Genomic DNA, 26,649 nt, shown 5'->3' on the forward strand with positions numbered 1-26,649 from the left:
TGAGATGGCTCGGTCTGAGCATTTGTGTTGACAGCTTTGGCTGGAGTGCTGTGGGGCTGTGCTGTGACCCTTCATGTTGTGGTGGTGACTTCTTGTTACTGGAGGCTGAGCAGTTTTGCCACCCCCAGAGAGTTCAGTCTGTAAGTCATCATTTACAGGTTGTCCCCAGAGCGGTACCTGTAAATTAGATATTTTTAGGGTCATTGGTAGTCTTTTTAGTTAACCAGAATAATATTTGTGTGCTGTTTTTATTTCTTTCACAGGCTTTTCGGTGATGTTGTTGTCTTGTTCTTGATTAACTAGCATTTAAATCAGGCCACTTCTTAAAAATGGAGTTTAAATAGCATCTCTCTTCCTGTTCAGATAGCAAGTTTAATTTGAAGATGATAATCCCTTAATGTTTTTACTTTTTGTTTCGTCCTGAGTCAGGCACAATGATCCTGTTATCAGGCAGGCTGTTGCCTTGCTAGGAATAATGCTGTTCTTCCAAGGTATCCAACTCCCCTGCAGGATGTTCAGCTGTTACAGTATTATTGGGGAGTAGATACTGTTCCCTTTGTCAGGTTTTTGTCATTTTTCCTTCCAGGAAGATACTCAAGCTTTTTCATCCTGCAACTTGTATTCCTGTGTAGCAAAGAAAAATTAACATGCTTCTCAGTTTGGCTTCTCTCTGGGTGTCTGAGATGCTGTGTCCAGGAACTGTTTGTCGCATCCTTTCTTCCTGAGGGCAGCAGATCTTGGTTGGCTAACCCGGGAGAAGATCCCCAGAACAACAGTCTTGGACGTTCCTGTTTTGGAGAATGATCTCCATAGCTTTGTCATATAAATAGGTGACAATTTGTTCTTTGAAGCTTGTAAACATTTGCACTTGATAGATAAGCCACTGTGAAGTTGTTGCTGTATGGTCGAGGTCTTGAACCTGTTTTGAGGAAAAGCCTCAAAAGTGTATTGCCACAGAATAAACTTTTCCATTAGTCATTAGCTATTAAATACTTTGGTAGAATAAGAACTTGTTACTGTTGGAAACTTGTGTATTTTAAGAATTCTGAAAAAACTTCCTGAACCAATAATATGTAGATAGATGTAATATGAAATAACTGAGACGTGTTGGAGGAGGTGATAAAAACTTTAAATCCTGGACAAAATACACAGAAGGCTGGAGCACCTCTTGTGAGGAGAGGGCTGGGGATGGATGTTCAGCCTGGAGAAGAGAAGGCTCCAGGGAGAGAAACCTCATTGCAGCCTTTCAGTACTTAAAGGGAGCTTATAAAAAAGATGGAGAGCAACTTTTTACTCAGGCACATAGTGATAGGACAGGGAGGAATGGTTTTAAATCCAAAGATGGTGGATTTTCATTAGATGTTAGGAGGAAATTCTTTACTGTGAGGGTGCCCAGAGCAGCTGTGGATGCCCCATCCCTGGAGGTGCTCAAGGCCAGGCTGGATGGGGTTTTGGGCAACCTGGTCTGGTGGGAGGTGTCCCTGCCCATGGCAGGGGGGTACTGGGTGGTTTTTAAGGTCCCTTCCAACCTAAGCCATTGTATGAAATTTTAAATAATAGAAAAAGACGTGATGGTGGTGGGGAATTCAGAACCAGAGGAGTTATTGAAGTAGTTGAGGAATGACCTTATTGACTGAAGTTAATCAAGGTTCTGGGTTCATTATCAATTGTTAATTGCATGTGCAGGTGATAAATTGCTACGGTTGCATTTTGCAGACTTACCTCTTAAGGCATTGGGCATCCAACCTAATGTTAACATCCTACGTGACATGTATCTATCTCACTGGTTAATTGCCTATAAAATCACAAACTTCGGAAATCCTACTATATGAGTTATAATAATCAATTACAGGGACTAACTCAATTTTGTCAGATCATTTTGGTGGAAAGTGATTTTTTTTTTTGCCTATCTTTAACAAACACAAATGGCGATCAAACATTGACATACCTCATCTGGATTGCTTCATAAAGTCAATGCTTTAATTTATTTAAATATGAAGCTGCTCACAGGACAGACTTTACAATGAGAGTGGGGAAGTTGTGATCTTACATCACCATTGCTTCACTTACGTGCTGTCCTGTACTGGGGTACGTGGAACTGCAGCAGGTAGTTTTCAATTTGAGTATTTAGAGCTGGGCATATGCTCTGTTTGTTCCTGAAACAAACACTGCTGAAATACCTTTGTCAGATACATGGAAATCTGCACATTGTTTGGGCTTCTGTGGCCTCTCCCCATGTAAAACCATACAGTCAAGATTTCAGGTCTGCTCAGTGAGGCTGACTTTGGGAAAAGTCCACAGCTCTCCTGTCTGGGTAAGTAATGATCAGACTGGGAGGCTGGCAGTCAGCTACAGCCTTGGCTGGGTTTCTCTAATCCCGTTTTAGGCTATTCAGATTAAAAGTTCAGTGTGCTGGAAATGTTCTGCTGAGTTAATGAATGAAGTTCATAGGAGCTTTGTGAAGTCGGTAGCTCGATAGCCTGGTAGGCAATGGCTGAGAATTTGCACGTATAGAATGAAGTCGTGTAGGGCTTGGTTTTACACAAGTGCTTGAGCATCCTCTGCTTGGATCGTGTTTATTGATCTGCTATCCAAATCAAATATTCATGGCTGCAAATCAGCATGGAGCAGTGCGTCCCTTCAAAAGCTACATGGTTTTGGTGTGCTTTCACCATCAGCCTGATGGCACTTGCAGCCTAGACCCTCAAGTCTGTGTCAGGTTTCCCAGGACATTTCCTTTTTCTCTTTTGTGTTTGAGCTTGGTGAACCGAGGTCAGTAGGAACTTTGTTTCCTGTTTGAACAGGACGCAGAGCTGCTCACTTCTGCGTCGACTCAGACTGGGGGTGGCAGATTTTGCAGCTCAGCAAGGCGAGGTGATGTGTTTTAATGGGGATTGCTTCCTACCCTGGTAATTTTTCAGCCACTAGGAGATCATTCTCAAGTATAAGTGTAGGACAAATAACTTGACTAGCTTCAGCTTCTCTTGCTTGAAAATTTTATTCTTGTAGCTAAGAGGAATGTAATAAACCAGCTTCTGTTTTCAGGAGCTGTGGAAACTCGTATTTAGGATGGAATGATCATTTAGGCACGTTGCACTCTTCACTGGTGCTCTGTGCATCATCTCCTACTCCCATCAAAACAGAAAATGCTGCTGAGTTGTACAGCTTTGTGTTATGTAGGTTATTATTGTTAAAAAAAAAAAAAAAAAGCAGTTATACTCTTTTTGAACTAGACACCTTAAGAATGTAAACTCCTCAGATTATTATTTCAATACAGCTGAGACATTAAAGCAAGAATTTAGCAAACGGCAAACACATTTTTTATGTTTGCATGCCAATAGCTGTGAAATACGTAGATAAATGAGGTTCTGGTTTAACTTAAATGCTACCACAATGTGATATAAAATGCAGAGTTTAAGTCAAATGTTAATAGCTGTCTAATTGTCATTTTTCATGTTATGGACTTGTTTGTTTTTATCTAAAGAATTGTTATAAACTTACAATGATTGTATATTTTTTTTTTTTACTGTTTTCAGACTATAGAATGAATTAATTTTTTCTCTTTGTTTTGATAGTCAAGAATCCCTTCAGTGATGAACTACGAGATATAGAAGTAAGTAAAAAATAAAAAATAAAAAATTGAGATATTAGTCTTGAGTGATTGTATAAAAACATACTAGATCTGTTCAGAAGGGTGCGGGTTCCAGAATGTTTTGTATAAGGTGTTTCTTGCTACTTTAATGTTTTAATTTTTTGCTTTTTCATTTTGGGCAACATAACCAGTATTATAATATTTGGTTGATTGCTTTATATACTGACAAAATGTCACATAACTTTTCTTGTAGAGCTATGAGGAAAAAATGTGTTGTAGTAAGATTTTTGAGGCTAAATTTAATCAATTTTCCCTTAATATTTCTATTTGGCTTTTCAGCCACGGAAACACAAGCTGGTAAGAGATAATTGTCTTGAAACTCCAGGATCTTATTTAGTGCCATGGAAGAGTGAGAGCTAGGTCATCTACAGAAAATGGATTAGAAAATTTGTCTTTTTCACTTGGAGTCAGTTCTATTATTTGTTCCTATATTTACTCTTTGAACTGGAATATGAGAATAGCCTGTTTTGAGATGTCACCACTGAAGGTATCTGGGTTATTGAGTTCTGAAGCATGGATTTTGGTGCTTCTCTCTTCTGGCCTTTCTGCCTGGGCTGTAAACAGTGGTCTTCTCCTAAGCATGTCCATGCAAACACCACGAGATAATTGTATGGTTTTTTTTTTGTCTAAGGTTGAGCTCTCCGAAAGTAAATTGTTGCATATTTTCAGATTTCACTGAAATCTTTCTTAGAAGAAAGAATCTTTCTGAACAAATGAAATTTTGAGGGGTAAATTATGTGGTACCCCCAGGCAAACAAACTGACCTTAGAGCGCTGCTCTTTGGGTACGCATGTGGTAGAGGACTGACTTCCCTCTTCTGCCATGCCTGACCAGGCAGGGGATGGGTTAACAAGGTTGGTTAACTTCCTGGGGAGTACCACTGTAATACCAATTTAATCTTAGTGATGAATTTGTAGGACCAGAATATGGGAGGCAATGCTGGCAATTTTTGGTATTGGCTATGGGAAATGATGTGTCAAATGTCTGATCAAAGAAATGAAGCTTTCTTCCTTTTGGTAGCAGTTTTCTTGCGGAAAATAATGGGACCATTCACATTTTAAAATGTTGTCATGTAGCACTAGTGCAACAGGGAGTTACACTAAAAATATGTATTTTTTTCAATGTGAGTAAAATCAGATATAAAAACTGTCAAAACTGGAAAATCAGATGTAAAAATTTCAGCATATCTTTGAACAAAGTAAAGTCTTTATTCATATCTCATCCATTTGAGTCTGCCCCAGGAAGAACTTAAAAACAAAAATCTGCAGCCTTTTAGAAATTTATTACTTAGTGCATATAAGTGCTTCTTACCTTCGTGTTTTGAATAATTCATTCTAATGCAAAAGGTTTCTGCCTGTATTTCAATGAAACTGCTCAATGTCTTGGTAAAGGAGTTTAACTCTTGTAAGTAACAGTTGGGACATCTCATTTTCATCCTTGTTCTGGGAAACAGGCCTTTTTATACTAGCAGTATATGCAGGAAGCATTAACAAGAGTGTGTAGACCACTTTTTGTAGATGGCAAAAAATCTAACGTTTCTATGAATCTCACGTGGGGAATATGGCCATAACACACACCAGTGTGGCTTGCATGAAGTGTCACTTCATGTTTTTAAGAGTAAAACTTAAAAATATACATAGTAGCTTTCAGAAAAGCTACTTATTTTTATTTTTACATAGTAGCTTTCAAAAAAACAAAAATAGTAAATAACCTTCTGAGCTGTCAGTTTCAACTTGGAGATCCAACGGAGTCCAGGCTGCAGTCTAGTTCAACTTGTCATGATCTGAAATACTTGTATTGTAAATAAATATTTTGATTCAGAGTCTATTTTTTACATCATTGTTGATGTGTAAAACATTATAGCCTTCCACTTGTGTGTGTATATATATTTTTACAAAAAAAATCTGATGGTTTATAAAGTCTGAACTAGAAGAAAATGCATCTTTAGTAATGCTTATTTTAATGTTAATGTGTTTTTCTAATTCTAGGCAGATGAAATAAGTCTCATGATGAACAGCTTATATGCACTTCATGATAAGTTGGCACAAGTAGCAGGTAACAAAAATTATTGTGACTAAGTGTTATTGTAACAGATACAAAGAAGTCCATGCTCAGATAGTGATTTGTAACAATTGATATATTCTGAGGCCCTGATAACTTTTAAGAGTTCCATTTGAGGAAACCAGAAATCTTATTTCACTTACAGTGCCCTTTTTCATCACTGTAGCATCTTTCATTGCAGCATTTTTGGGTTAATGGTATAGGCTGCGTGTTTTGATCTCGAGATTTTTGATTTACCTTAATGCTTTATTAAACTGATGTTAGTAAAGATTTAATTTGCTGTATGTCACGAGGAATATGTATGTCTTTTAAAGGTAGCTATTTCATTCTAGTGGAAAAATGCTTGAAATAATATTTTACAACAATAAAAAAGATGAATACAATGAACAGTAGTGGTTAAACAAGGTTGCCTTGTTAGACAGATTAGTGCAACTTAACCAAACTAATTATATACTAATGCAAAGTTCTCTGTATAGTAATGTGTTAGAGATCGTGTTTAGGCTTAATATTAATTACTGACTATTCCAAGCTATTGTGCTTTTGCCTAGTGTCATAATTAACATGGCTTTAAATTGCACAGAAATTTACACAGCACAGTAGAGAAATGGTGAAGTTAAGACTGGATTTATGGCTTTGACATCTGGTGAATATGGGGTTACAGCAGGGTCTGTTTCATGCTTTTTTCATGCTTCTGTTTCATTAGGCCATTTATTTCTCATCCCTGCTTATTTAATCCGTATAGTGTTTAAGAGGCAGTGGTTCAGTGTGGTTTTAAGTCTTACTGTTCTTTGTGCCACCTATTTGTTTTGCAACAGCAAGTGTCATTGAGAAGCCTTTTCCACGTATCCACTATTGTCAGGTGCTACAGACACTTCTCAAAGGGTGAAAGTGTGGAATCAGCGGTCCCAGATACAAGGCTGATGATTTTATATGCCCAGGACTTTATAGTAAATCTGTAACTTTGAGCAGCTCTGTAATACTTTTAAATTGCATGAGTAATCTTCCTGCAGAAGTATTTGTTTCTAGAGTATTTACAATATCTGTGGTGAATAAAATAGATATTTAGACAAACTCCACGGATTTCTCCTTGTTTACATTTTGCTTTAACCCAAAGTAGTGTTAGAATGTTATTCCTGGATGTGTGCAAAACGTTTTTCTTTAGTTTTAAATTTGTTGCTTTCTGACTGTGTGTGCCTTGCAGTGCTGATCTTTCGCTGTTCACTTATGTCTTGGTATCTTTTTGTTTCAAACCATTTCATACTTAATGGATGGTGGTAGTTAATTCTGTGCTACAAGTCATTGGGGCCAAAATATTTTTTCTTAGCTAATCTGTGCTGCTAATCCTTTATCATAGCTAATCTGTGGTGTGCAGGAACATCGCCTGAGACCCACAGCTGTGTGCTGTAAAGCACCGAGTTGTGTGAAGCGGAAGTACTGAGTTATGCTGCTTCTTTTCCCTCTTGGAGAGAGAATATAACAGCTTTCAGTTTCCTCAGTGTTATCTGGCCCTCCAGTGGCTGTACAGTAAATGATGTATTTGCCTGGATAAAAAGGTTTGGCACTCATTTCTTGCGTCTGTGAAGGACAGTGAATTTTCTTCATTAGCTGGAATATATCTATGGGGCTGTACATCTATTTAAATAAGTATATATTTAAATATATACATAAACACACCTGTCTGTCTTACAAAAAAAGTTTATATGCTTCAGGATGACAGACTACTTTCTTCCTCTAACACAAAAGATGTGTTAGTCCCTGTTAGTCTAGTCTATTCCTGGCCAGAAGAATCTTTAACACTTAGCTTCAAAAAATATAATCATGCCTTGTGACAGGATGATCCCCCAGATTGAAACCACATTGTAAGATTACCTGGTTGCTCAGCAGAGTAGCTTTCACACAGTCTGAAAAATGACTTAACTTCTGTCTGAGTATCAGTAAATTATCCTCCGTGCCAGGTCTCATTAAGGTATCAGAGAAAGGAGCCTGCCATCCATCTTTCAGTCCTGCATTGATGTAGACCTGGCACAATGGGTGGAAGCTGCTTAAAAGTCATAAAACACAGAAGGCTGCCAGAAAGATGCAGGGTTTAAGAGTGTTGATCTTGTACATAGTGCAGCACTTCAGAATAGAGGAGTAGGGGAATGCAGTTTTACTAAAGTGCTTCTCTTCAGTCTCCCTGTCACATATTTGGAAAAGTTTCCCTCATTTTGTACTTGGCTATGAGTCACTTGTTCATGTTTTAACTATTAGTATTCAAAAAGAGGGATGGAAACTTGCACTAGTGTCTTCTGTTAGGCTTTATTCAATGTCCTGGATTGCCTTGAGGAAGGCCAGTTCAGAATTTGGTTTGTAGCCCTGTTTGTTTAATTAGGCTTCTTACATTTTTATTGAGCTAGTTTCTTGCTTTGTCAACTTCAGTTGAAGATCAAATGATGGGGCTTTTCATATAGAAGATGAAACACAAAAGTTGTTTGAAGGAAGAAAAAGTCAGGGTAACAATTATTTTTTATGTAACTTCATATACTATGTTCCAACTGTAGCTGCCATTTTTGTACTGTGGTGCTCTGATATTATGTAAAACGATTTAATTATCCTGTGTAAAAATAGATTGCCCTTAATGCATCGTTGTTTTCAGAATTATTAGTCTGCCAAGCCTATGGTGAGTAATGCCTACCTCAAAAGAAACTGCAGGGAGAAGCAGAATCTACTCACTCAGTTTTGGGTTGAGGTTTATGTTCTCGTCCAACGGTTCTCTTAAAAGCAACTTTTTGTTGGTACTGTATAGTTCTGTACCTAACACTTTGTCCTAAAACAAAATCCATGCTTTATTTAAATCAGACTTCCTTTAGACATGTATTAATTACTGGATGTTTTTGTCTTTTATGGAGAGACTTCAATAAATAACATCCACTCTCAGACAGGCTCACAAAATGAACAATGCTAATCCCCATGCCCACAAGCAGCAGCTACCTACAGATATGACCCTATTTTTTTGTACATAAAGAATTTTTACGTAGTAAGATGCCGCTTCTGTTTGGCATTCTGCACAGAGTGCTTTGGCAGATTCAGATGGCTTTCTTCTGTGCTAAAGGACAGCACAGGTCCTTGAGATGCGGGGTGAACTAGACTTCAGTAGGTAATAAGGCTTACTGATAAAGCTGTGGCTGGAAGGAAATCTTGAAAAAACACCAGCTGTTTCTTAACACAAATTTCAAGTGTTAGCTACTGTACCTGATTGCTGTCTCAGGCTTTGTTCTGTCACTCTCCTTAATCTTTAGTTCTTCAGGTTATTGGTATTTTGCTGCTTATCAAGTGATTTCAAGACCATTTAGTGAGTTCTGATTCTCCTCAGTGTTAGACTGTTGAACTTGCCTTTGGGAGATCAGGTGTTCGTATTTGCTCTCACAATGTTTATTCTTCTTAGTTTTTTTGGCTACCCACTTTAGCGGCCTGCTGCTTAACCTCTAAGCAGGAGATCTGCTACACAACTGTTTTCGAAGCTGTTTGCTTTTGTACTGGTTGACTGCGTTGCAGCAAGATACCTGCTAGAGATCTGTGTTAAATCCATGGATTCCTTAAAGTCTTACTTGCTTCTTGTTAATATTTCTGGGAGAAGAACCTAGCTTCTTAAACGGCTTGCACAAGTGCATTAACATAAGCTAAAAGGTAATTCTGTGATCACTGCTGGGATGTGTGCTACCTGCATCACCTCCGTACAAATGCAGCTGGAACCGTTCTCTGATGGCACTTGAAACTGAAGTGGCATGTCCAAGAAAAGGCTGAGCAGGAAGGTCCGTGCTCCCTAAGTTTGCAGTAAGCATTTTAGCAGAATGGCAACAGAGGAGCTCTTTTAGAAAAGTGCTCTAATATGTCTTGCAGGAGACCTGTGTGAAGATTTTTGCCCTGCTTCAATTTTATTCCTGGATATAGGGCCTCAAATGGCTCATTTTTGACATTTTTGGCTCAGGCCATGGAAAGTGGGTTTCCAAGCCAAGTGGTTAATGATTGCACCAAAGTAATTCAAAATAAGCCTTCACTTACAGAACTACTAGCTAAAGGAGCGACAGAAATGGCATAGAGGAATATCCAGCTGTTTGCAGTAAAGGTTGTCTGACTTGTGACCTGCCTAACTTTCTGCAGGCTTTCAAATTCATGAGTTTCTCAGAAGAAAGCTTTAAATGGTTCCCAGCAATAGGTAAGTTAGAATGAGAACTGCACCTCCAGCAGCTTTTTGTACAGGACTCAATCTACATGACTCTGAGTTGCTTTCTGGTATCAGGAGTGAGATGAAAGTGACATTTTTATTTTTTTCCCCTGTGATTGTATGTGAGTAATTGGAACTGATGGGCCTTAAGCTTTGTCAGATCTTGAGCAGCAAAACCGTTTTCTAAGGGGTAAATTTGCTCAGAGGGAGTATAGTCAGGAAAAAAAATATTCAAAAGCAGTACTGTGAAGAAACTGTCTGCTGGCTTCTTAAAAATGAGACGAGAAGCTGTGAAGTCAGTGTGTTGGCTGCATGCTGCATAAATGTAATTCCTGGAAGGAGGCAAAGAAGATTAGAATTTAAAACTATTAAAGTAGTCTAGTCTGCATCTAAGGGAGCTTTTGTCCACTTGGAAGGTGTAGTGCTGTGTTCTCAGAAGAGTGAAAATCTAAGATGAACCCTGCAGCTTATTTTAAAAACGCCTTTTTCACAGTCTTGTCTTCTGATTGCTTTTTTTTCTTTGTGTATTAATGTCATCCTTCTTGCTGTTTTTTGTTTTGATTCATGCTTGAGCTTTCCTACTTATCTAGATTCTTACTAAGCAACCCCTGAAAACCCCAAACTCCTTAGCAGCAGAGTTTCTTCCTCCTGCTCCCCCAAGCTGTTATGTTAAGTCAAAATACAACTGATGTGCTTCAAGACTTGAGGCCTTACCAAACACAAAGTGTAAAAGAACAAGTACTTATCAGACATGTCAATGTCATACAACCTAATACCTGGGTGTGATCACATGTAAGGCTTCTACAGAGATCTGTTTTGGTTTTGCTGCATTCATTCCATCTGTTCTAGATCTAAAACTATGTAGGATTGTAGGAATATGATATGGTTCTCCCAAATGTGCTGATCTCGAAACGTGAAATGACAGCACATGTAAATGTACAGGTTGTAGTGTTAATGTAGCACAAAACCAAGTCATTCCGTGAATGTCTACCTAAATTCCTTAAGAGAATAACCTGTAACTCCAATTTCTGTGCTGACTTCTAAATTTAGTGTTTTTTCAAAGGTGCTGTCAGTATTCACCAGTGACCTCTGCAGTTTTCCTGTCACAGTAGACCTGAGGAGCTTTGACTAAGTCTCAGATGTTGTGTGCTAATTATCGAGTGAAACAACTTTCAAAATAGTGTCTCTTCTGCTCAGTATTTGATTGAAAATGCACACAGGCACGCAAGCAGGGAGGCTTAGTTCTAGGCCAGAGAAAAATGAGCGTTCCTAAAAACTGTAACCCAGCAGTAGAAGCCCATCCCTACTACGGCGATGCGCTTGCAAAGCAAAATTCAGTTGTCTGTTGAAGTGTATTAAACAGAACATTACTTTAGCAGTCTGAGAAAGACTTTTGCTTCATAAAAACATGTATTTTTCTGGAACTCTACTGTGAATGAGACGTGAAGATGCTTTCCCATAACTTGCTAGTGTTTGCTGATTTTGTCAGGTTGCCTTGGATGTGTTGGTAATAAATATCTGCAGTTGCTCCATTTAAAGGGTAATCCTGTCTGGAATAGTTTCAACTTTAAATACTTTTTTGAGAGTGTAAGCAAAAGTTCAAGGTACTCATGCATATACAAAATACAAACTTTCCTAGCATTGCTATAGCGCTGGGAATGATCATTTGGCATGGATTGAGGAAGGTAAGGTAGGCCTAACCCTGACTCAGTGACAGGCTAGTTTTCATTTTTAATGTTTTGGCACAGTAAAATTGCAGGGATGGGTACTAAGATTATTTTTCAGAGATCAAGGAAAAAAAGGATTTGACATTCTCTAACAGTTCTTCAGAGCTACCAGCCAAGTGTTAGATAAAACTGGAGTTAGACTTCGCCTTTTCTGTATGACTGATACCAGATTATTATTTTTTTTGCGTAAATTGGATGCATTCAGTTAAGTAGAAGTAAATCAGGAAGAAGATGGCATGTGGCTATGAAGATTGACTGTACCTTATTTCTTGACTGCCTCTGCAAACTTTCTGAAATACTTAGGGAGATGGTAAAACCAGCAGTTTGAGGGCATATTGGTATGTTGTGTATGTTCAGGAAGGTGATGAATTACTGTGGTGACTTGGAGCAAACTGAAATGTGGTAAATTCATAGTGCTGGAAATACTGCTGTGGATATGCTAGAACTATAAGTTGGTCTGTTTAATAGCTAATACATGTTTCAAAGTAAATAGAAATTGTTTGGAAGAAGTTGAGGCAGGATATGGCAGCAACTCTTTAATACTTTTGATTGCTCTTCATACGATCTTTTGTTCTAATTTCAGTGTAAATATTGAAGTATATTTTCTGATCACATGAATTTCTATTGATGTTATTTGTATTTATTGTTAGCTGTGACAATCTTTTTTTCATTGGCGGGGTGCACTTCTGATTTTTTTCCATATATTTTTAAAGAATTATTTGGCTATAGCTGCTTGTGTAGATTATGTTAACCTTTAGCTTCTGTTAGGTGATTTTATTCTATATAGTGCAGAAATAAGGTGATCAAAATAAACAATTTTATTTTTACCAGGGGAACATGAATGTGGAAGCTCTATTCAAAGGAACCTTACCGTCCAGGAGGCAGCTGCATATTTAAAAGTAAGCAATTGCAGTATTTTTCATTGGTTATATCTAAAAGTTGTATAACTTAAAATTTTACTGTCTGGTTTGGTATTAGTGTCGTTTCAATTTAATGTAGTAACTGACATTCTATACTAATAAAACTAAGTCAAGTATTATTCAGAGATGTTTATAATTGACTTCTTCAATACATGCTACTTACCATTTTTATTTCATGAGATATGGAGATTTTGTAGAAAAAGGAAGGGAAAAGAAAAGTGGGGTTAATTGCAATGCAAGTGTAGATAGCAGTGCTTCAGTGTCATGAAGGTTTTTTTCCCCTTTAGTTAAAACACCAGGGTATAATGTCATTTGATGGAGCTGCTGACCAACATAAAAAAAAGTATGAAACTCAAATCTCTAGAAGCTTTTCCAGAAATCAGTATGCAATGTTTGAGACATTTTTCAGCTCTTAGTCTCTTAGTTTTAGCTCTTATCTTGGAAAAGATACTGTCTTCCCTTCTTTGGGAGAAGAGGCTAAGAGGCTGAAGCATGGCTCTGCAGTGAGCCTGACAGGCAGCAGCTGTGTTACCTTTATGGTAACTTGGTAGGCTTGCAATATTAGGATCTCTCTCTGCCCTGTCATTTGCCCTGCCTCCCTCCCTAAATAAAAAATGATTTCTTGTCTTTTCTTAGCAGCTGTAGTGTTTATTTTAGCCCACATTGGTCTTCCCTTCAGTAGGAAGCTACTTTCACATTTTAAAATGGTATAAGATCTTGTATGGCTTTTTTTGGGTGGAGGAAGTTAAGCCCATGTGACTTCTAATATACAAATGTACAAAAATACTGCATTTTGGCAAACATTTACATAGTAAACAAAAAGGAGGCGATGTTAAGAGCTTGCTGAAGAAGCTGTTAAAAACTGTTTTATCTCAGATTATAATTCTGGATTGGCAATGATGTTCTGTATCTGTTAAAAACAGTGCATTGTGAGAATACATGGAAAAAAATAGGTTGATGCCAGGTAACATAATAGACAAGACCGTTGGTTAAAAGAATGCCAGTTATGCTCACTGAAAGGGTTGTGAGGCATTGGAACAGGCTGCCCAGGGAAGTGGTGGAGTCACCATCCTTGGAAGTCTTCAAAAGACGTTTAGATGTAGAGCTTAGGGATATGGTTTAGTGGAGGGCTGTTAGCGTTAGGTTGGAGGTTGGACTCGATGACCTTGAGGTCTCTTCCAACCTAGAAAATTCTGTGATTCTGTGATTATCAAAGCTGAAAAAAAAAAAAATTATAAATCCAAGTTTCATATGCAAATTTGTCACTTCATGTAAAACCGTGTTTAACCCTGCAGTTCCTAATTTTTGGATTATAAATGCGTGGGTTTTTTTTACTTTTTTTGGTGGAATTTCAGTGTTTGATAGAACTTTTTCCTTAAAGTGAAAATAAGTTAGCTGCTCCTATTTTTTTTCTGAAGTACTTGCCGTAGAGCCTCATTAAAAATTAAGGAGAGAAAACCTTTTTGGACAGTTTCAGTTCAAATACAGTTTTTTTTTTTTTTTTTTTTTTTTTTTTTTTTTTTTGCTTTTTCTACAAAAGGATATAAGGTGAACTCTGGAGGCGCTGCTCAGGCTGCAGTGAATGCTCTCCTGTGATTACTGATAGCAGATAACTTAAATTTGTAAATTCCTATGTAGTGATATCAGTTCTTGAACTACAAACATAACTGGTATTTTCAAATAATCTTAAGAAGCTTGAGGAAAATCATTTAAAAATTTACCTCAGCTGATTTTTTAGGAGCTATTTTCAGCTAAGTTTATATCTAGTTTGAGTTTTATTCCTGAAAGAGACTTTCAATGAGCACCGCCTAGTGGCTGATTTTTTTTTTTTCCTTTGTAGGTTAGTTTTCTCTGTAGGTTAGAATTCTTGAAGTGTGATCATGACTAGAGTTTTCATATAGTCCTTAATTTGAAGAATATTAGTAAGTCCCATAGCTGCTCCTAGCATGGGTGGATTTGCTTTGCCTATTGAACAGTTATGCAAAAAGTGAAGCTTCAAGATCAAAGTCACACAGGTTTGACTACTAACATGTGCAGTATCTGTATTTTATTGTGGCATGGTAACTTTCTGCTTATTTAGAGAATTGCTCACTAATGTTTGTCTTTTGACAGAATTTAGATCCAGAATATGAAAGTGTACTTAACACAGCACTACAATGGATCTTGAATAGTGGGGAAGATGTTGGCATAAAGTAAGTGGTCTTTATTGTATAACAGTGTGTTCTGATAGACCGTATCCTTTTTTTGTAAATGCCATATATTTTTAACAGGTGTATTGGCAGTGACCCTAATGAAATGGATATCGTCAATGTGACAGATGTAAAGTACCTGGAATCCACTAGTCCAAAGATGTCTTTCAGGTGTCGTTTTCGCCGTGCGTTTATTAATGTAACTCACAGATTATCAATATTGCTTTTGGGTAAGTTATTTAAACAATCACTTTTTTGTTATAACTTGTGTAAATTCATGGTGGAAAGAGCAGTGTGTTCACTGGAAGTTCTTATTCAGCCATACAACTTGTAGCCAGGATAGTGACAGAAGCTCTAACAAGGTCTGTTTTGCACTTTTTTGCCACTGTATTTTCATATTACTTGCTATCATCTGTTGTTGTAGTCAGCTGAACCGATTCCTTCTCTAGGATTTCTGGCCTTTTCCTGCCAAAGCACTACCTTTTGAGTTTTAAAAAATTCCAAATCCAGTGGTTCTTTTTTTGGGGAAAAAAGATGTGGTGGCCTTCATTTTTTGAGGATGTTTCACTGTTGTTCTGGGAACTTTAGGAAAAATCATCTTTTCTGTAGTTAAAGTTCCAGGAGAAGTTGAATTACTTGTTTGTCTCTAAAATTTCTTAACTTTTTCTGCAACAGATGTACAGGTATTTATCCTTCAGTAAGACTTACTCATTTAATCTGTGATAGTTCTCTAATTAAGTTTCAAATAATTTCATTATGGCCAAGAATTAAGTAAACTTGAAAGTGATGCAGAATAATGATGTGGTCCAGCTGAGTGCAAGCACAGTCATTTTTGTGTGGCCAGTTAGAAATATTGAAGATGCAGAATCGATCTCATGCACATGATGAATATTCATTTATTATATATTAATATATATTAAATGATCATGTATAATGATCATTTATATTCCAGTATTTTAACAACCTCATAGTTAAAAATAGAAGACCGCCTTCATTAGCCTTCTGACAAACCAAAATAATTGAAGGCAAGTTGACCCAGATGGCTGTCTTCTTGATAATAGTGGGTATGAGCTGTACTGGAATATGGAGACAAAACTTAGTATCTGAGTCAGCCACCAGTCTCATCAGTCATGCTGAGCAAATTGCTTAGCGTTCCAACTTTCTCATCTGTATTTGAGATTAATATGCAGTACCTTTCCAGAAATGGAGCATTGTGTAAAAACTGGATCTATTTTCATTAATTAATAGCCATTTTGGCCTAAAGTGATGTCCCTCAGTCTCTATCTATCAGTTAACACTGCTGTGTGATCACTCACACTGTGTATTTTTTTTGTTTGAAACCGTGGGTGAATGGTGCCCTCAGTTTGAGATGAAAGAAATAAGATTTTTATTCTCAGCTTATGCTGTTGGCCTTCTTAACTATATTCCCCCCAAAAAGGACAATCATCTTTAAGCTAATAGAAAAAAAACATTTATCATGGTAAGAAATACAAATTTGTAGCTGAACTGAAGCAGTCCAAACTAATTAGTTTTGACCTGTATAAATAAAGCACGTGACTTGTCCTTAAATTAGTGAATATTATGCATTTTTAAATCTTAACATATTCTAAATTATGAATTTATACAACTTTTAATATGATTTTGAATTTTTCCAAGGTAATAGTTTTAATGCTTTTCATCACAAATGAGTAAAATTTCAAACCCCAATAATGCCAATTAACAATGCTATTGTTAAAATAATTAAACATTTTCATAAAGGTAGCTACTCTTCGAAGGTTGAGTTGGTGTTGCTATGATAGTAAAATATAAAAATACTGACAGCAAGTACAGTATGCATCGCTAGCTTTGAATTTTGATTTTAAAATGCTAGCTAGTTCAACCAAGTTCTGAAGTATGTGGTGTAAAATTTGTTAAACAACTGATGTTCTAATTCTGTTTAAAGAGTGTTTTACATCTTAATGCAGGAGTAGCAATGGTTTGGGGAGTCTTGCACTACATGAAATATCGTTGGGCAAAAGAAGAAGAGGAAACAAGGCAGATGTATGATATGGTGGTAAAAATCATAGGTATGGCTTCTTTATTCTTATATGTGATGTATCAGCACTGTATAAGCTTTCAAAGTACTTGACTTCATCCAATCAATTGGGTTTTCTGCCTGTTCAGTTGTCATCATCCTGTGACAGCTCTTGGAAAAGTGCCTGCTTTGTGGTTTTTTATACATTGTACATTAAACCTCATCAAAGTTTTTCTTATGGAGATTTAAACCTAAGTAATAGCTGTAATAAATCCACATTGGCATGGCAGTATTTTATCTGTATTGAAAAAACTACGAATGTGATGTTTGTTGACTAGACGTGGCAACAATGATGCAAGACTAAACAGATACAGGAAGCAATCTGTATGCAAAACACCAACACCTAAAATGTTGCTAAAACAGAATGCGTGGTTGAATTCTGATATTCTGCCTTTCCACTTCAAACAGTGGTTTTAGTAGTTTGTGTTCATAGCTTTTAGTGCTGTTTTGGGGGATGCAGTTTTACTTAAATTGTCATGCTACTTTCAGCTATGACAGTCATAAATACAGAGGTAGTAGAGCTGTTTTCTTACTTTAACGTTTTCATACTTCTTTTGTCAGTCAAGTTTTGTTGGGGTAGGGGGAAAGCACTTGATTTCCAAAGGTGGCTGTCTTTGTTAGCAATTAAATGTAGCAATTGAATAACTGTAAAAACTCTTTTCCTGTGTTTCAAAGTTCTTTGGGGTACTTGGAGGCATCGGATGTATGGTTAGTTTTCTTGATTTGCTTTCAGTGTGGTTAGGAGCAAAAACGCTTCAAAACTATAAATTACTGAAATTTGGAAGGGGGCCTTGGAGTAGCTGTTCATAGTCAGAATTGATATTTTTCTCTGTATAAACTGTGTAATTATGTTTTTCTTACGGTGTTCTCAGATGTTCTAAGAAGTCACAGTGAGGCATGTTCTGAAAATAAAGACTTGCAGCCTTATATGCCTATTTTACACGTGCGTGATTCTCTAATACCATCTCAGGAAAGGTACGTACCTGCTATACATACTGAATTTCAGTGCATGGAATAAAGCATATAGCTTAGTAAAACCAAATTGGTCAATTAATTTAATGTTAGTAGGTTACATAGTGTAATGTCCTTGTATACACCTGGGGAAAAAACACCGGTTTTCTATAAAGTTATGCATGTCAATTGTGCAGGTTGTTATAATGCTAACGTTGTAATTCTTTCTTCATTTTTTTAAGGAGGAAAATGAAGAAAGTTTGGAATAGAGCAGTTGACTTCCTTGCAGCAAATGAATCTAGAATTCACACGGAGACACAAAGAATAGGTGATGCTGAGTTCCTGGTATGGAAATGGATGCAACCTTCTGTACCATGTGACAAAATTTTAGTAATACCATCGAAAGTGTGGCAAGGCCAAGGTATTGCAAATACAATTGTTTTAATTTCTGCTTCTAACTTCTAAGAGGTCACTTGAGAATAGAAGACATTTTCTGTCATAATTATGAACTGTGCCATTTTTCTGTCGTCTTGTTCAGTAGATTTGTCACATGCATTCAGCGTCTGCCTTGTTTTCAAGCAAGATAAGCTTTTCTAGTGTAACTAAGGGTATACAGCCAACATGAGTTCCTTGTTCCTTTCCATAAATTAAAAAACAAATGAAAACCCACCCAAGCCTTTTCCTTTAATTGGTTGAATTCTAACATCCTTTAGACTCATTGGAAATTATGTAATCATTTTTATCTGAATGCAGGTAGATCAGAGCTTTTAGATCAGAATTTCCTACCATTTAGTTATCAGTTGAGTACCCTAAGGCAGAGTTGGGAGGAAGAGCAGTATACTTATCCCAGTAGATTCCCTTTCAAAATATAAGACTTCTCAGTCAGCAGAATGTACATTTTGAGCATCTCCTAGCAGTGTTCTGGTTCTGCATATTCTGCATTCATATTTCAAACTCTTTGGCACAAAAAAGCACTTGCTTTATTAGGGGAGGCTGTCATGTGAATTTTGCGATGGTCTGTCACTTAAACTTTATCATGGAGCCAAGTGGCAAGAATCCAGTGGGCTGCATTTGCCTGCTGTGGTCATCTTTTCATAGTTCTCTTTTTCATGTAAAGCTTTAGTCGATGGAAAATATAAGCCAGAAGTCTCGAGTTCTGGGTTGCAACATAAAAGAATAATTTATATCCAAATCTGAGTAGGGAAGGTAAACATTTAAAGTTAAATCTTTACCAATTGTTTAAATCTTGAGAGTCTAAAAGAATTTGTCTTGCATATTATGTTCTTGAACTCTGCATTCTTTCATCAGTGTGACTGTTGAAAGCTCTGTACAGAATCCTCGTTTATAAACTTGGTGGCTTATTTTGATGGCAAGGGAAGAAGGAGCTGCTGCTTGTACAATTTTTAGTTCGACTTATTTGCTAATTGGATGTTACCAAGGTTGAATCGTGTGTTACTTCTATGACATTGAACTAGATGTTGAAAGAAGCTTTGTTTAAAAACAACAGACTTTTTGCCCTTTTTGGGCACTTAAGCAAAATTCCTACTGACAAGCAATTACACTATAGTTTTATGCTCTTCTGGAGCATGCTAATTTTGACCTTGGTTTAACTAATGCATATAGTAACCAGCTGAAGTCTCTTTGCTTTTATTGGTACACATCTTTATTTGTAAGAAACAGTATTTTTATTGTTCCCTACAAAAGAGGGTATAGTCTAAAGTGACCTCTTCAAATGTAATTATTGCCTTTCCAGACAGAAAGAGCTTCTTTGTGGCCTGGAACAGTTATACTGAAGCAGACCTGATTGCCTGAATAGGACTGCTAACATTTCAGTTTTGTCCCAGGGCATTTGTACATGTCCATATGTTACGTGTATGCTTTCATCCCCTGGGTCTTAAGTTTTGCTTTTTGTATGTTCAAAGCAAAACCAAGCAATTCTTTCCCATCAAAACCAAATATTTTCGAGACATTTGCAAATACTTGAAGTGTTATTTGATGAGGGTCTGAGTTTCTTGCTTCTCTGCAAAACGTTATGTTGGGATATGATTAAATATCAAAGTTATGCCATTGTTTCTTAGCTTTATACTTCTCATTTTTAATCATTCGTTGGAAACGAGATTTTTTTTTTTAACCTTGTAAATAATACTACAGGCTCAAGGTTTTGCAGTCACTGTCTTGAAAAAATAATAGCATAGCAATGTGCTGTGACAACTATATCACTGATTTCAGTTCTTCAAAATTTTAGTAAGAAGTGAGTAGTAACTTTTTATGAGAGTTGCAGAGCTTTTTTTCCAGGACATTGTCTATCAGGGATATGTGAGTGTTTTAGGTACAGTGCAGAAGTGGTGGATGTTTACAGCTGTCTCTGTTTCATCTCTATAATACTGTCACGATTAATTTTCAGACATTTAAAATGAATAGTGTCTGCAAGCTATGTATATCGCAGTGCTGAATCTTTTATGTTGTGTATTCGTCAATACAGGCTATGAAACATGATGCTCCAGTTCTGGAATTTCTCATTTACTACTCATTTGCGCTTTCAACTTTTTCTTGTCATGTGTGATTGCGATATAAATCACTTCATAAAATTCTGTCCTGTATCAGAAATCAGTCTGGATTTTCCTTCATGTGGAAGACTTCTCAGTTGTGACAGCCCAGGTGCTGCGTGAAATATTCATTCAAGACTCCAACAGAATTGTAGCTTCCAAAACTTCTTAGAAAGCTACTATGGTAGCTACTGTTAGGTATCATATGAATTTGAGCATCGAATATCTACTGCCACATACTGTACATGTAGTAGACAAAATAGTTTTACCTGTCAGCTGCGGTTTTTAGCTAGAATGTGTATTTGATAGGTTCCTTCTATGCTTTTACTGCTGCATAGGATATGTTAAGTGCTATCCTGTTTCAATTCTTTCAACAGCTATTTTCCTAGTTCTCATTAGGTTTGTAGTTCAGCCTTTGAAGAGTTGAAATTTCATACTTTGGCTATAACAGAAGAGCCTGGGAGTTGCTGAAGGAGCAAAGTTTTTTTTTGGTTTCTGTGCATCTTAGTACCCAGTTAGCATCACAGTTTAAAAAAACAAAACTTGAGATCTGGTGTAGGTCTGTAGCAGAACACAATACTGACGAGTATGTGCAATTGAAGAAGAAAGCCTCTTGACCTGTCCACGTGTACTAGGTTATTGATGTATGATACCATGCATTTTAAGTATGGGACCTGTAGCATGTGTGAGGATCTAGCCTCTGCTGTATCTGTGTTAGCATCCAGAATTCAGTGTTGTGGTGTTTTGTTCAGTCCTTCAGGTGCAGCCTGCACTTTTACAAGTGGTAGCTTGTGTTTTGCTTTTTCCAGTCTGTCTGGTGATAGGGATCTTACTGTGAGATACCATCTACTGGTATGGTTGGCGTGTCTGTCAAAAGAAGAATGGGTAGGTAAACTCACTGTAAGATGGGCAAATATGAGCAGTATTCTGAAAACAACGTACAGGGTAATTGTCAATTCAAAAATCTTGTTCATGCTGAAATATAATTTAATTAGAGCAGTGAAAGAAATATATTTTAGTGTTGAATTTGCTTTTGAAAGAAGCACGTCTTCAGTAACAGGAGCTCTAAGGAAAAAATACGTAGGGTGAGCTGCAAGGTAGCTAAACTAACAGTGATAGCTAAAGTTGCTTTACAGTTCAAGAGACGAGATAAAAAGGTTTTCTGAGCCTTTGGATTCACCCTGAGTTACCACATCTGGGGTGATATTTCATCCTGCAGAATGCAAGATAATCTGTTACCTTGAGTGAACGATAGCCCTCCTCCACCACTCGTGAGAATACAGTCCTTCCTCCGTGTTGAAAAGGCTCTCTTTACTGCAAGAAGACTGTGGAAAATATTTATGCTTGAGGGAGAATGCTGTACCCATCCCATGTTGGTTTTCTGTAGGTAAACTTAGCTGAATTAAACCTCATCAACCACATTGTCCTTTCTTAACAACATTTAGTAGTAATACTTCAATATCTTTTCTTTCTACTGAAGAACCTTGTGTGTTTGAAAGTACGTAAGTTCAGCACATTCAACTAAGCATTTTATCTTTTTTCTCTTGACTTTAATAAGAAGGGTTAGTATTTCATAAGTGATCTGGGACTTAACGTGAATAAATCTGTTCCTCAGAAATGTATTTATCTTCACCTTGTGAAAGTCTTCAATCTTACCATGTGCCTCAAATCCACGTCTAAAGATCTGTTGGGCTGTTTTATAGATCATGGTAGAGATGACAGGGAAACTTTTTTTTTGCAATAATATACTAGTGAATCAAGAGGTAGAGCAAGCTGTACCTTAGGTGTTTCCTTAGGTGTTCATTTTGAAGTTGGTGCATTTGCCTCTTCTTCCATCATAGACATATTCCAGAATTGTTATAGACATCTCTTGAACTTCACTGCATATCTGTTTACTACACTATTTTGAATTTTGCTACATAGGTACAGTACTTTGCCCGTTTCTTTGTTTAGCCTCCCTTTTCAGTCTGATTTCCAGTATACGTTTTAATGTATGTTACTGTGATAGCAATTATTTTGTACTTCACTAATTTCTGTAGTTATTTTTTCCGTTCAACATAGATGGAGCTTTTTATCTGTAAAAACTTTTTTAGCTTATGATGACTTAGAAACGTTTTTGAGAAAAAGCACAATTCCTCTTTATTTTCATATACTGCACTGGTCTGGGCACATTTGTACGAGTAAGAGGTTACACTAAATAGGTAGCAGGTTAGTTTTGCACAAAAGCTGGTGTTCTGCTCTGGCTGAAGTAATCTTTGCAAGCACCTGAAATCCTTGTGGGCTTTTGTTTTGAAGGTTACTAGAAATTGGAGCTGGTAGAGCTTGGTTTTATTAGTGTTTACGCTAAAATACAAATTTCTTTTTTGGTTACTCTTGCATCGCTTAGCTGACTTCTTAAATTACAGCATCTTTTTTGGAGGTCAAAAACAACCTTGCGGAAATGTTGGTCCTGTGCACCTAGGGTTTCTGCAAATAATCTCACCATTCTTGATCATTGGATTAAAAGGATGTGCTGAATAAACCTAGCTATTAACAATCAGCACATAATTTCCTCAACCCCGCACCTTTTCAGGTCCAGGTCCATGACTAGGCCACCCCAGATCACCTTCTCCAGTGTGGTGTGGTGCCCCAGTGTACAATATGCTGGTGACATTTCACCCTCCCTTGATCTGCTGGAGCCAACCTACCAGAGTAAGGTAAGTCCATCTATTTTTCAATGTTGCTTAGTTCTGTAAAGTTTTTATTGTATACCCTACATATAATTTTTAATCAAGGGCAAAAAACTTTACAAAACCATGTGCTATTGAAAAAAGGACTTGTCCTTAAGCTATAGGCAGCTCAGAGATAGATGCAGTGTCACCAGCATATTTAGAAAAACATTCCCAAGAAAAGCTGGACAATTGTAGGTGTTGGTGACTTGGATAATGTGTGTATGTCTTCTTATTAGAGCATTTCTAGTTATTTGTGGAGGTTAAGGTTAGATTCAGAGCCCACATTTTCTAACTTCTAGTTGATAACTGTATGTTGTTTTTTTTATTTTTTTGCTTTGAACTTAGTTCTTACATAAGTCGTCTATGCTATATCTTCAGGCAGTGAACTTTCTCGTGGTTAGTGCTTGCCTTTCACATGCAGTATCTTCTGGGTGACAATAGGTGTTTTTTGGTGGATTATGGAAGAACAGTGGTGTTCATATATGTTGGGTATACTTCCAAGATTCTGTTTTTAAAGTTCAGCAATAAGAAGCACTGCTGCCTAAAACTTAGACTTGAAATGTAATGTCTTGAATCTGTCAGACTTCAGCAAAGTAGGGACTGAAAAAGGAGAGGCATTAGCCTCAGCTTGGTGCATCATTACATCTTGAGATTTATAATCTTACATTTAAACTCTTCCATTGACTCATCTCCAGATCTTCAAAGTAAAACTTCCTTCAAGCCTTGAAAGTTGTTTCAGTAGGTTATGCAATTTGTTGGGCCTTCTCATGGCACGGAACTACCTTATTTGAATCTGAAGGGTCCTGTATTCCTTTTCTTACGATGCAATCTTCTGTTGTGACTCCGAAAGGGAGAACTTGGGAACTTTAGAAAGAAGATAATATTATCTGAGCTTCTAAAATGAATATTTGATGGGACTGTTTAGCTTTGAAGGAGTTACTCAGCTGTTATTTTTAATTTCCATTTTTCTTGCATCTTTTATGTCTTCTGCTGCATTTTGTGTTTTTCTCAAGTTTCTCAACATGCGTGTAGAGTATCTAGGGTTATGCAAGCTCTATCCTCGTAGAGGGCTACTTGACAGTTGTTACTGAAACAAATGCAATGACACATCCATCTAAGTATCTCCCTGTCTCTTAGACAAGTGGACAGTAGACTGCCCCAGAAGTGGAAGAAATTAAAATTTATTAGGTATTTAAAACTGGATAACCTGCAGCTCTGAAAATTTGCTCCAGATGTTAAGGATATCTGTCTTTTCACAGACACACAATGCCAACACTTTCTTTTCAACTGCATAGTATTTAAAATACCTTCCATTCCTTCCATTTACTATGGCCCAAACATAAGTGAACGCATTATCTCTTTAAATCTAGAAGTTATAAATATTAAAAAATAAAATAAAATACTGAGTATGATCCACTTTTGTCAGTGTGGTAGAATACTAGGGAGACTTATTTGCTTGAAGGTTTTTCAGATGTGGATGAAAGTATTATTTAGAGTAACACCCTTCTGTTTTTAATGTATCAAATGGTTAGCTAGATGTATTTATTGACTTCCATAATACCTATTAAATTTGTTTATCTTATAGCATTTCATCTAGATAGAAGAAATTCGCCGCCAAACAGCTTGACACCATGCCTAAAGATTCGCAATATGTTCGACCCAATTGTGTAAGTTAAAAAAAAACTCTCTATTTTTGTATTCAATTGCAAGTGTCTACTTTTGTTCTCTGAGAGGGGTTTGGAAGAAGAGTCAACATGCATACCTTGAAAGAAGTGTAAGTATGTAGTGTATTTGAATGAATAACAAACTGCTTCAGGTGCCAAGAGTTAAGGTAGAATAAATAATTGTAGCCTTTTAAAGCTTCACCTTCTGTCATGTTATATCCTCATGGGCTGTGGACTAGATCATGTTAGGAGTTGAGGTCTGACATTTAGGGCACTGACACATTGGTTATGCCAGCTACACCTCTGTGGTCTTTGAAATCTAGTTTGTCCAGGGCAGAGACTCCAGAAACCTCTGAAGTAATTTATTCCCTGATATGATTACATAATGGAGAAAAGAGGATGCTGCCTTACAGAGTAAAAATAACGTGCTAATTGAGACTGAGGAATATGAGAAGCTGAATGCAAAGCAAAAGCTATTGATAAGAATAGGGAATAATAGGAAGTAGGGAAAAAAAACAGCAGAGACACAAGCGATTGCTAACTTCAGATATGTCTTCCAGTCTGTTTCTTTTCTGTTTCTAAATAGGCTTAATTATTTTAGTTTCTTGCCATATTAATTGAAAAGCTGCTAGTTAATTTAGTTGAGGACCTTGTTATCCCTACTCTAGAAACTGTTTTCAGTGGCTTTAAGACCTTATGACTATTATGGGCAGAAACCCCTACTGTTGCTTCTTTCATCGCTTCCAGCTTGCAGTAGGGTGAGTAAGACTGAACTTTTAGGTGTTTTGAGGCAAACTGATAGCTCCTTCACTAGAAAAATGGGAGAAAAAAAAAAGATTTAATGAGAGTTTTGGGTGACATCAATTGTCCTTGCTACAAAGGAGACTGTGAGCTATATTGATTGGTCTGAGTAGTGCTGAAATCCAGTCCTGAAGCTTCACTGTAATATTTATGGGAATAGTGCATTGGTTTTATTGTTTCCAAATGTTAGCTGTTCAAAATGTATCCCCTTAATGGAACTGGTAACTAGGATGTTTCTTTCTTCAAAATAGCACCTCCTTATAGGCTATGCCTTTGCTGTAGACTTCAGTGTTGCTTGACATAGATTGGGTCAGTATTAGAAAGTACATCTAAGCTAAATTTTATAAACTAGTTGTTCTAGTTCTGTAATCCAGTTGTGGCCCTCAGGCCGCAGCATCTGACTTAAAATGTTGAGTAGTTTTGGTGTATGTTCTAGGCATTTACTATGCCAGGCACAAACCTGTGTTCTAAAGCAGTCTAGGCATCATTTGGATAAACCATTTTTGTTTTTCTGCATCTGTCCACCAAATCGGTGACAAGAGTTGGTCACAAAACGTGGTTAGCGTTCCTGCAAGAACCGCATTGCCAGCTGATGGAACATACGTGTGCAGGACCAAGGAAGGGCAAGTCCTGCCTTTTGGGGGGCTTGTTTCATTACGGGAAATTCCAAGTTGGTTTCAACTGTTAATGTTTCGTGTGCAAGTTCTGTAAAACACACACACAAAAAACAGACTAGACTAAGAATACACTTCTGTTTAATTTCCAAACAGGAAATGAGCACTTGGGAGTAATTCAGTGACTTGCAGTATTTGGGGGAAAAAAATGTCTGGTTTATACCAAACCAGCAGAAGAGCTGATTGCCTACCCTACTCTTCTTGTGTTAGCTGGCTTTCTGCTGATAACAGCATGCTTCTCAAGAAAATCTGACCCCTTGGACATGAGTCCTGAGCTGGGAGGGAGGGAATGCACCCAGGGCAAAATTTCTAGGCATTTTCAATTTTGACTTTAGTTCCCTAACATCCTGAGCACAGCATGAAAATTTAGAAAATACCACTGTTCAAACTGTTACGGAACTGGAAGGAATTGGTTATTCCCTTCATAGAATCGATTCAGAATACAGAATCACAGAATATCCCAAGTTGGAAGGGA

The 26,649-nt window shown here is 37.1% G+C and overlaps 1 protein-coding gene across 1 annotated transcript in view; it reads left to right on the forward strand.

Moving 5' to 3' along the window:
* The window catches only part of LEMD3 (LEM domain containing 3), a 48,310-nt gene that overhangs the window by 16,441 nt on the left and 5,220 nt on the right, over positions 1-26,649 (forward strand). The window contains exons 2-10 of the mRNA XM_032196658.1: positions 3,576-3,613; positions 5,641-5,707; positions 12,476-12,543; positions 14,677-14,756; positions 14,835-14,983; positions 16,718-16,819; positions 17,700-17,802; positions 18,021-18,199; positions 24,621-24,702. Coding sequence (XP_032052549.1) covers positions 3,576-3,613; positions 5,641-5,707; positions 12,476-12,543; positions 14,677-14,756; positions 14,835-14,983; positions 16,718-16,819; positions 17,700-17,802; positions 18,021-18,199; positions 24,621-24,702 — 868 coding nt within the window. The remainder of the gene's footprint in view (positions 1-3,575; positions 3,614-5,640; positions 5,708-12,475; positions 12,544-14,676; positions 14,757-14,834; positions 14,984-16,717; positions 16,820-17,699; positions 17,803-18,020; positions 18,200-24,620; positions 24,703-26,649) is intronic.

The sequence above is a fragment of the Aythya fuligula genome, chromosome 1, assembly GCF_009819795.1.
Source record: "Aythya fuligula isolate bAytFul2 chromosome 1, bAytFul2.pri, whole genome shotgun sequence".
In the NCBI taxonomy this organism is placed as follows: Eukaryota; Metazoa; Chordata; class Aves; order Anseriformes; family Anatidae; genus Aythya; species Aythya fuligula.